At 33.9% G+C, this 12,216-nt stretch overlaps 1 protein-coding gene across 1 annotated transcript in view; it reads right to left on the bottom strand.

The window, feature by feature from the left end:
• The window catches only part of MYCBP2 (MYC binding protein 2, E3 ubiquitin protein ligase), a 279,976-nt gene that overhangs the window by 214,430 nt on the left and 53,330 nt on the right, over positions 1-12,216 (bottom strand). The window contains exons 4-5 of the mRNA XM_012637759.1: positions 8,014-8,167; positions 2,233-2,429 (exon numbers count right to left, since the gene is read on the bottom strand). Of these exons, the coding sequence (XP_012493213.1) occupies positions 2,233-2,429; positions 8,014-8,167 (351 nt within the window). The remainder of the gene's footprint in view (positions 1-2,232; positions 2,430-8,013; positions 8,168-12,216) is intronic.

Here is a 12,216-nt window from a genome sequence, read left to right as displayed (position 1 = left end):
TTATCTTTCATATTTCTCTGTTTCTCTGTGCTACATTCTGGGTAATTTCTTCTTCTTTATCTTTCAGTTCACTATTCCTATGTTCAACGATATATTATCCACTAGTTAACCCATCTTTTAAGTTTCTAATTGTAATTATTTGGTTTTTTATTTCTAGGAGCTCAATTTGGTTCTTTTTCTAATGTCTGATCACTTTTTATATTCTTATCTCTTAATCATATTTTTGACATTTTCTTTTATTACTTTAACCATACTGAATATATACACAAACACACATATGTATTCTATATCAAGCAATTTCAATATATAAAGATTTGGTAGGATTGATTTTGCTATATTTATTTCTACTATCAATGATGGCACCTTTTATCCATGTGATTTTTTATTAATTTTTGTGCTCAAATGCAATAGTGTTGTCTCTGCAGGATACCTTTGAAACCTGGAGTTCATCCCTCAAGAAAGGACTTTAATCACCTTCAATAAGGCACCTCACAGTACTACCATCCCTACCCTGCTTTAAACTCTCAGTTAAGCTTTTTGGAATAGACAGGCAATATGCAATTGGGTGCCAAAACAATTTGAGATGTTAAGAGTTATATATTCTTAGGGAACATTTTTCTCCCTCTACCCTTAGTCAAACCAAGAGAGCTTTGTGAAATGAAGTTGGAAGATAAAAAGGGGCCAAACCATGAAGAACATAGTGAGTCACGTTAAGAGAATGGACTTCAATAGGTGTTTTGGCTGGAGTTGGGGATGTAGCGATGAGAAGGTCTGCAGAGAACCTTGGGATCGATTCAGAGGATCTAGTAGTTTTTTGTAGCTTAGTGATAAAGCATAACAGTGGGGTCACACAGATATGCACTCAAGTGCTGTCTCTGTTATTTGTCATCTCTTTGTGCTGTAACTATTCTAAACTTATTTCAGCCTTCAAATATTCCACTCTTACTCTCATCTCTGTGCCTTACTTAGCACATGTATACCTAGAACATCCTCTTTCCACACCCCCAACACTTCATCCCTCTGGAGTGACTAATTTCAACTCCTTGTTTAGCTCTCACCTCACATCCTCAGGGAGGCTTTCTATGAACCTAATTCACACAGTCCTGCTATGAGCTCTAATACCATTTATAAGTCTATACGAAGATAAATCACATGGAAGCCTAACAAGCTCATATATTTGTGGTCACTGTCTTATTAAAATTTAGTATATAATATCTAAATGTATGCATTATTTTATTAAAATTATAAAAGTATTTGTATATTTTAAACATATATTTAAATTAAACATTTGTCAAATCCTTAAAGCATGTCTATAAAACACAGCTTGAAAACCACTTCATTAGAAGGACTTCTAAATAATTAAAGACCTTAAAAAGGGACAAAAGGATTCCAAGCAGAGCAGAAAGGAAGAAAAGAATAAGAGCAAAAATTGGGAGTAAGGGGATTGCTCACGTTTGACAAGGGGAGTTCAAGATCATTGAATGAGACACAGAAAATGACCAATAAACTCCTTTTGCTATCTCTGGCCTGCTACTAACAGGATTGAGGCAGACCTTCCATCTGTCCTGGAGGTTTTCCAAGAGGCCAGAGAAAAATAGATAATCAGGACTTGAAATTATAACTTCTTTCTCAATTCCCAGAATCTTTCAAAAGAATTAAATCAAGTTTGCCTATAAAGAGGATTATATTTCCCACCACTAACAATGGTGAAGAGCTTATTTATTCCACAATCAGATATTAAAAGTTTAAAAATCTTATACGCATAGCTGAAGTAACTCAGAAACAAACCAATTCATGAAAAATCATAATCAACTAACCAAAAATATAGCAGATCGATATCAGATCTTTTTCTTTCAAAAGAGAAAGAATATTTAACACTATGAAGGAATGTCATCCTTGAAGATTCAGGGCAAGATGAGAGGTGGAGGGAAAGCAGAGAGCAAGGCAATGCAAAGAAAGAAAAGGTTGCAGTGTTCATGCAAAGACCAGGTTAAAGACTTAAAAGTTTTTACCACAATTAATTTTATTATATTAATATTTAATGCTACAGAGTTAAACACACATATAGCTTAACTTGAATATTAACACTATAGGTTATTTATATATCAGTCTTGGACAGATCAAGCTACTGTAACGAGTACAAAAAAGCAGGGATTTCCTACTGATAGAAATTGAGATGAAACTCCAACTTAGCATCTTACAAATTTCTAAGCAGCTATAAATATGAAATACCTGAATAGTTTGGCAAGCATGGCTACCGTTGTTGGTCAGTATAGCAGAAATGGCCTGAAGGGTCCTTCCTGTTTCTCCCCAAGAAGCCACCAGACTAAAGAGGCAAGCACAGGAAAGTGCTGTCAGGGACTGTCCTGTGCTGTCATTCATTCCAGTACTTCGAACAGTGATTTCCAAAAGGAGTTGGAAGAGAGACTCTGTAAATAAAATAGATTCAATTATATTCATTCTATATACAGAACATTATATGTGTATATTGAGTTATTTATACCTTGTCTCATAAACAAAATTTAAGTCACCAAGAACATGTACTTTGCATTAGTTTCTTCATAGTTACCCTTTCCCCAAAAAAGTTAAAATATTTATATGAGAGCCTTAGAGAACATTCAGTTCAACTCCTTATTTTTATAAATGAAAAATAAAATCTGTCTAAGGTCATTTAAAACAAGCTTGCCTAGAGGCATTCACCTATTCAAGAAAATCATCCTATCAAATAACAGACTACTCACTGCACTTATTTTACCTTTTAGGTTGGGAGAAGTATGGGATTCCTAAAATGTTAAGTGTCCAGAAAATTATGTGTATACTTGTAAAACAATAGAACACATAAAACATATGCCATAATTTGTTTTAATATAAAATTGGCTTTATCATTAACATAACAGTTCACACCTATAAAAGGAGGATATAATTCATTAATACCCTAGAAAAACCTCCAAGTCAATAGGACAGATATACTTCTCCATTAAAGGATAAAGAAATTGAGACACAGGGAGGTTGAAAGATTTTCCCTAAATCATAAAGCCAGTTAGTAGGAAAGATGAAAAAATAGCATGAATGTTCTATGACCAACATAGGCCTCGATACAAAATTCCCTGAACGACTCCCCCAAAATAGGCATTTCCTGGGTATTTCCTCTGTAGAAGGGAAGGGAAATTTGAAAATCCTTAAAGAGTAAATAATCAAAGAGAGAAAAAGAAAGTCAGAAAGGCAGAAAAACTGAGAAAGATGAAGACAGAGAAAGGGGAGGGAGGGAGAAAGAGGAGCAAGAGAAAGATAATTAACATACTACAATTCTCTGAAAATGAAATGGGCCACCTGGGGTTTATTTGATAACTTGCAGACATCCAGGTGTCCCCTACCAATCTCTCATCTTCCTTATCTCATTCCACATTAAGTCCTATTTATTTTATTAGGTTAAGTATGGAATGTCCAATTTCCTTAAGTACTGAGTTTGACAGTTGATATCTCTGACATTTCACTTTGACTTTTGTTTGTGTGTGTGTGTGTGTGTGTGAAGATACATCCTTATTCTTTCAAATGAACATTTTGGCTTGTGATTATCTTTCAAACTTTTCTTTAGAGCAATTTTTGTAAAACCATGGATAAGTCAAAAATTTGTGTTATCCTCAAATATGAGTTCCATCGTGGAACCAATGCAGTGCAGACAGCTCGAAATATCAAGGAAGTGTTTGGGAAGGATGTGGCTAATGGACACACAGTATATCGATGGTTTGAGAAGTTTCATTTTGGTGATTTTAACCTTGAAAATGAGCCACATGGGTGACCTGAGACCAAAATGGATAATGATGAGCTGAAAACTGTAATGGAAGCGAATCCATCTCAACCTACGTGTGAATTAGCAGTAAGGTTTGACATGACTATTCCAACAATATTGGACCATTTGAAACAAATGGGCAAGGTAAAGAAGCTGGATAGATGGATGCCACAAGAATTAAACGAGCAACAGAAGAGAAATAGTCTCGAAGTTTGCCTTTCTTTGCTGTCACGATATAAAGGTGAACCATTTGTACACCATATTGTCATGTGTGATGAAAAACGGATCCTTTTCGACAATCGCAAACATTCAGCACAATGGCTGGATGAAGATTAAGTGACGAAACATGGTTCAAAACCAAATACTCATCAAAAAAGGCTAAAGGTGTCTGGTGGTCCAGTGCTGGTATTACCTATTACAGCTTCATGAAATGTGGTCAATCGATTACAGCAGATGTCTATTGCACCCAGCTGGATGAAATAATGAGGATGTTTTCGATTAAGCAACTGAAATTGGTCAATAGAGACAGGCCAATCTTCTTGCAAGACCACATGTGGCCAAAAAAAAAAAAAAATTGATTCAATTACGAAAGCTGGACTTGGAAATTCTCTGTCATCCACCTTATTCACCAGAACTTGCACTAACTAACTGTCACTTCTTCTAGGCTTTGGACCACTTCTCGCAAGAAAAAATATTCAATTCTCAACAAGCTACGCCTTTCACAATTTCATTGCCACTCACTCTCCAGACTTCTTTGCTGCTAGCATAAGCAAGCCTACCATTAAGATGACAAAACTGTCTCAAATAGTTTAGGCACATACTTTGATTAATTGTACTGTTTCTTGTTTGAGATACAATAAATTGAACTTTTAATTTGAAATCAGACATTTCATATTTAATGACCCAATACTTCCTAATTAATTCCTCCTCTTTTCTCTATTTCATCACTATCTCTCCAAGATGCTATCACAATCTCTTAACTGGACTACTAAAAAGTGTTCATAAATTATCTCCTACCATTCATTTTTGCCCCACTACAGCAGAAAATTTTCAAACCAAAAATCTAGTTACTTAAAATCCATTCACTCCTTTGTTAATTCCTCCCTCTCCAGTTCCCTCCTCATCCTTCTTTTCTTACTTCCCCACTCCCTTCATTTGTCTGTATATCCTTCATTTTCACTTTTCTTTTTTCCATCAATGATTTCCTTTACCTTTCCCTCCAACTATCCTTCCTTCTTTCCGTCCATTCTTTCATCTATCCTTCCTCTGTCCATCTTTCCTCTCATCATTATCCTTAGCTCATCTTTTACTTATTCAGTAAATATTTACTGAATTGTTCCTGTATATTAGAAACTATTCTAGGTTGGAGTAGTACACTGGCAAACAAGACAAAGAATGTTCTGCCCTCAAAAATGTTAGATTCAAGTGGAACAGTCCATAACTTAAATAATTTAGGAAAATAAATGTTATAAAATAAAGAATATTTTTGAAAAGTATAATAAAAGAGAATGACCTTCCATTGCTCCTAAAACAATAACCAAACTCTTTAACATCAGCTATAAGTTCCACATGTCTCTGCCTTCGTTCTCACCTGTCGCAAGACCCTCCCTCTCTTCACTCTCCACATTCTAGCCATGTTAGTCTTTTTTCATTCATTCTGTTGCCTGTCTCAGAGCCTTATTATGTGCTGTCCTTTCTGCCTAGAACACTTATAACCCAGTTCACTCCTTCCTGTTCACCCTTCAAATCTCCAATGTCACATCTTCAGGGAAGCCTGTTAAAGATTCTCAGAACTCCCTCTACTTTCCTCCATACTATTTAACCAAACTTATAATTATGTATGTGTCCAATTGTCTGATGATAGGCTCCATAATAACAGCAATGGTATCATACATTCAAAGTATGATAACAGCAATGGTATCATACATTCAAAGTAAGAGGGTATACCCTCTTAGCACGGAACATGGGAGGTGCTATTACATTTAAACGAATATTGAGAGAGAACATACATTCTAACCTTAAATTGAACAGAAAGATAGATATAAGGGAATGATTTTTTAAGTAGATGATTTAAAAATCAAAATCAATTTGCAAAGAGAAGAAGCTTGATGTGTATTAATCATGAAGATATTCTAACAGTAAGAGTTATATGCAAATATACATATATTTTTATGAATAACTTATAAATAACCAAATGGGGAAAAAAGGATAGCTAATGAGATTGTCATATTAGATCAAAGGAAAGAAGTGGAGGCAAGTTTCAACAGAAATTTAGTATTAAAGAACAAAATTACTACTTATATCTTTGAGCTAATTAAACAAAATAAAAAATATAAAGTGATGATAAATCTTTTATACAGAAAAATAAATCAAAACAGTGAAGAAATCAGAAATAAGCACTGAAAGGAAAGAGAGGAACCAAAGACAGAATAGTAGCATTTGAAAATGTTAACAAGAAAATAGAAATGAACAAATTAGTAAGGTGAAAGTTTTGATAGAAGATGACTGGACTAAAGCACACATTATAATTTCAATGACTATTATTAAGAACAAGATCTAGTTTATAAAGAATAGGGAAAAGAGAGTATTTATGTACAGAATGGATACAAAGGAAAGTGTATAACAACTGCTGTGAGAGAATGGTGGAAGACCTAGGAAGAAATGATTAGTGTGTTGTACAAAGCATTAATAAGAAATATGATATACAAGTTTTAAGGGATATTTTAAATATTCCAATTATTTGCTAACTGACAAATAGGAGCTGAGAAAAACTAACAAAATATTCTTAAATAAATCAAATCGTCAGTAAAATGCTGTCAAGCCAAGTAGCACATCACAATATTAATATGATCACTGGTGTAACAATAACCAACAAGACGACTGTTTCCCAATATATGACAACTTTTATTTGGCAGTAGCATGTAACAAGTGTGTGTGTGTGGGGGGGGTTGTTGTTTTAATGGCCAGCATCCCTCTCCCCCACTAAAATAAAACAACAAAATCAAACACAAACCTTAATTACCATATGTGACCAAAACCACAAAAATCTGACATTTAGTTAGGTTCATGCAATTAGGTTCTCACACGTGGGTCTAATAAAATTCGAATAGCCAAATACAGAAAACAAACCAAACTCTAGTCCAGACATGCAGTCCCCAGACCAGCAACATCAGCATCAGCCAGAAACTTATTCGAAACGCAAATTCTTGGGCTCCCCCTCAAATCTACTACATCATAAACTCCACAGGTAGGGCCCAGATGACACTGATACATGCTAATGCTTGAGAATCACAGCCCTAGCACTTCTGAGAATTTTTCTGTAATACCAGAAGGATCTAGAAAACTCTAAACTGGAGGCCCATGGTTAGCAGTAGAGAAAAGCAGTTAGTCAAATTAAAAATTATGCTTCCGTCTGTATTTCCATTCCTTAATACCCTTTAAGTAAAAGCTCTTATCTTGTTTATAGGATTATGTATTAAGCCTAAATCACTGGCAATAAAGGCAAGCATCCTTAAAATTGAAACACACTTTAAGAAAAACAAATGCTTTTATTTAATGAAAGCTGCTACTAAGTCAGAAGCTTCATCCATAACCCAAATAGATTTTTATTTATTTTGAATACAAAAGAAATGCCCTCTCGATTTAGAAACTAATTGTACTATTTTGGGTTGTAACATTTATTCCTTTTTTTTTAAAACTACCAAAGTTAAAGAAAGTGAATGTTAGCTATTTTAGCCAAAGGTTTAATAAGAACAATTTAAGTCAATAGTGACTTTAAGGTTTAAGAATATTTCTGGATTTCAGGATTTGTGTTTTGCTTTCCCCCATCATCACAATAATCAAGAAATGTCTATGCATGAACTACAACTTTTAAACCATAACTCCAGTGGAACACAGCAAAATATCTTAAAACTTATATCCCTGCTACTTAAATAAAGACTACATTACAATAGCTTCCTAAGAGAAGCTATTCACTTTTTTAAAATTATAAATTGACAATTTATAATTCTATAAATTTATGGGGTACAAAGTGATTTATGATTTATGAATACAATGTGGAATAATTAAATCAAGCTAGTTAACATATCTATTACCTCAAATATTTAACATCTTTTGTGGAGAGAACATTAAAAATTTACTCTTAGCAACTTTGAAATGTACAATATTCTAATATTAATTATATTCATTTTTAAATGCTTCACTTGATGAGTCTGAGCTCTTACCTAGGACCTCAGGTGGCTCTGACTGGAGGCCTTCAGGCTGCTGACCCTGAAGCACGTTGAGCAGAGCTTGGAGACTCCTGAGACACAGGGATGGATGAGAAAATCGCGTCTCCTTGATCAATTCAAAAACTTCACAAAGTCCAACCTCAATAATCTATTTAAGATGAAAAAAAATTATACTTTATAACATGTAAGCTAAGAACACTTTCCAGGAAGTTTAACTGGTGCAGGTTACTTCCACAGAAAATGATAAACTATTGCAATATTTAAAAGCAACATTTTTTTTTAAAATCTAGTATGTTTAACATGAAGATTTAGAAAATCATCTGGTTACACAAAAGGCTGATACGGCTGGTCTGAGGACTCGGCTGCTAGTCTAGACTACAGTTTGTGCCTTTTTCCTACTTGGCTATTTGGATTTTATTAGACCCACATGTGAGAACCTAACTGCATGAACCTAGTTACACTGTTTAAAGAGTAGTTTTAGCTACTTGGAGTTTTATTATGGAGCCGTAATAAAACATCGTGAAAATGGTTTAAAACAGTGAACTAGAGACTAGATGCATTCTCACTCAGAAGAAATAAAATGCATTAATTTACAAAGTTCATTTGGTTGTACTCAAGTAAAACTCAGTACTATTTTTGTTAAAAGTCATGTCAATTGTTATTTATAACCAGAAATAGTCAACACAGCAAATATAGTGAAAAGATTAAAAAAGGAACTTTTCATCTTAGCCTTTCCTATAATGATATAATCACTGTATTATTATTTATAGGTGGTGTCCCTTATTCTTGGAGGATGATTACAAAAAGAATTAAAAACTTATTGTAGGCCGGGCGTGATGGCTCACGCCTGTAATTCTAGCTCTCTGGGAGGCCGAGGCGGGAGGACTGTTTGAGCTCAGGAGTTCGAAACCAGCCTGAGCAAGAGCGAGACCCCGTCTCTACTAAAAATAGAAAGAAATTAATTGGACAACTAAAAATATATAGAAAAAATTAGCCGGGCATGGTGGCGCATGCCTGTAGTCCCAGCTACTCGGGAGGTTGAGGCAGGAGGATCGCTTGAGCCCAGGAGTTTGAGGTTGCTGTGAGCTAGGCTGACGCCACGGCACTCTAGCCAGGGCAACACAGTGAGACTCAACACAGTGAGACTGTCTCAAAAAAAAAAAAAAAAAAAAAAAAAAAAAAAAAACTTCTTGTAATTATTACCGGTTCTTTTACTTTAATATCTTATCATTACTCATCAGGACCAAGAAAAATCTGGCTCAGCATCTAGCAAAAGAGATAAATCTGTAACTAAAGACTGAGAGAGCAAATTGTAATGAACTGGCATAAGGACATACCTTCAGAAGACTGATAAAACAAGAAACAATGAAATTCCATTTCTCAGTCAATGTCAACATTTTGAGAACCAGATTTATAACATCTCATCAGGAGTTATTAAAAGTAAATTATTTGGAGAAGCAAAAGAAAAAGTTAAAATAAGACTAATTAGTAGAGACACCTCAAAGCATTAATTCTATTGGACACAATAGTGGAAGAATATTCTGCTGAAATTTTTGCATTAATTTATATATTACATAAATATCTCCTAAGCATTTATTTTGTGCAACTCACTATAGGAGATATGAAGGTATTCTAGACCTTGTCCTGTACCGTTTATAATGTAATAGGGTAAATGAGCCATGTATATAGTTCTTACCCAGTCCAGACCTCTTTTATAGCATTTATTACCTTACTGACTATTTTTATTTCTATTTTCCCAAATATACTGTGGTCTTCTTATTAACAAGGAACATGTCTTAAATGGCTTAATCTCCCATGCCTAGCCCACCTCCTAGCACATGATGGGCACACAATAAACATTTAACTATTCACTCAGTTGTGTGCTTTACCACTGTATCTCAGAAATACATTTTCCAGGCAAGGGTCAAATCAGCTGCAGGCAAGTCAACTGCAGTTCTGATGATCATTTGTAAGGTTTCTGAAAAATACAGATATAACTGAGAAGTCAAAATAACTAGTAGGATTGTTTTTAGGAAAGTTATCTAAAATTCCAGCAGGCTTGATTACAGCTAATATTACGGAAGAGCTTGCATAGAGTTTCAATTGATTAAATATACTAAGCTATGAAATATTTTCATTTGATATAATTTCTTTCCCTGGAATGGACTAGAAAATAAAAACATTGCTGTCCAAGATTTCCATCTACTTATGTACAAACAGAAATCTGAAGTCAATGATCTCCTAAGCATAAAATATAGAGCTCCATTCTCAGGCCAACGGGAGACTACCATATTCTATCATTCTTTAAGATTGCTAACTCTACTACCAACCATGGCTTTTCATAATTCCAAGAAGATTCTTCACAGATGACATTTTTAACCGTGTTCATTTGTCTAAGTAAGTTTCCTATAGTAACAGAGAAATTACTGAACCTTGCCAGAAGCAGTAAGGCTGCTTAATGAACAGGTTCCTGATCTCTGGTAAGTTTAAGGTGTAATAACAAATGTGTGACAACAAGCAACTCAGGTAGGCTGCCTAGGAACAGGGCGCTAGCTGGTTTTAGTGAGACAAACCCATAAAACTTTAGTCATAATGACCCAAGAGAGAACTCCTCATCTGTCTAAGTTAAACATTGTGGATTCTCACTAATCATCCATATCTTGATTCACCGTAGACTTTTTGTTCAATAAATGGGAACACTAACTCATTTCCAGAATCATAATATGTGTTCAATATACAAAATAAAAATCAACCTCAGGTTTTCCAACTATTAAAGAATTATTAATATTTAGCTCTGAAATACTGAACAGAAGTACCAAACATGTTCTTAAATAAGTCTTTTTCTGTTATGTAACTAGTATTTTATGAAAAGTATGAATACTTTCAAATTGAACTTTACAGTTTAAAGCCTATCTTATAGTCCTGAAAATACATACTTCCTTGTCCCTAAACATTAGAAAAAGTATAAGGAGAAAAAAATTGTACTGCAAGTACAGTATCATTTCATTTGTGTAGAAATAGATATATTTTTAATGTGTGCATAGAAAAAAAGAGAAAAGAAATAAAAATGTTTATATTATGTTCCTATTACTTTTTTATGATTTCTTGATTTGACTGAGCTTTATATCAACTGGCCAAGGGAATTTCTACTCTCTTTATATGTTTTCATTTCATAACTAAAGAAGTATATGAATAATATTCTCATGTGCGAAGATAACTTCTTCAAAGATAGCTAGAAACATATGTTGAGGATGGTGTATTATTGTAGCTTTTCCTTTTCTAAACTAAAGAACACTTAGGTATAGTTAATTTTCAGTCCTTCATGAAATGTGTACTAAAATTACCAAAAAAAAATTGGTCATTGTTTGTTTATAGAAGTATACACAAATCTTAATTGTCTAAACATTTGATTTCATTCTTCATTGTCAATTCAAATAATAAATATTGAAATGTCCATTTACTTAAAAATATATTTGAAATTTTCTCAAATAGTATTAGCAGTAGACCTTTTTAAATAAAAGAAATGAAATACATATATAGGTAACCGTGTTTCTCTTAAAGTCCTATATGAATTAGAGAGAGGACCATTGTCAGTTGTCTCTACATTCTAGCTGAAGGCAGCAATGAAAATACCTCATCATGATCAGGAGTCAGATTGTAAGATGTGGGCCCTGCACAAAGGTTCTGGGCTGATGGGCTGAGTGTTGCAGAACCATGCCCCTGGTGCTGGGCTAAGCCTGCCCCGAAGAATGAAAGTGCTTTCTTTCTAATTTTCACAGAGGGGACTGATGAGCTAGCAGTGGCACTGCAGGAGAAAATAATTTTTATTATTTCTTGGAAAATGAAAACCTATTTAGACATTTATAATTATAAAAGCTTAGTAATATCACTATTGGTCAGTGAAATGAGTGGCACTGCAGGAGAAAATAATTTCCATTATTTCTTGGAAAATGGAAACCTATTTAGACATTTATGATTATAAAAGCTTAGTGATATCACTACTGGTCAGTGAAATGAGAGTCCTTTGGGTTCTTCTTTATGCATGTGTCTACTATAACATATTTATTCATGTGTTCCAGTAATCACAGTATCTTTTAAAAATGTATTTTATACATGTGTCTTTATTTTTTTTTTGAAGAGTTTTGCTATTTCTATTTTTATTGTTTTCTACTAATCTTAATATTTTAAAATTTTTTC

This window comes from Propithecus coquereli, unplaced genomic scaffold (assembly GCF_000956105.1).
Source record: "Propithecus coquereli isolate 6110/MARCELLA unplaced genomic scaffold, Pcoq_1.0 Scaffold123, whole genome shotgun sequence".
Taxonomy (NCBI): domain Eukaryota; kingdom Metazoa; phylum Chordata; class Mammalia; order Primates; family Indriidae; genus Propithecus; species Propithecus coquereli.
Note: the sequence above shows the minus strand (reverse complement) of the source record. Positions and strands in the feature narration are given on the sequence as shown.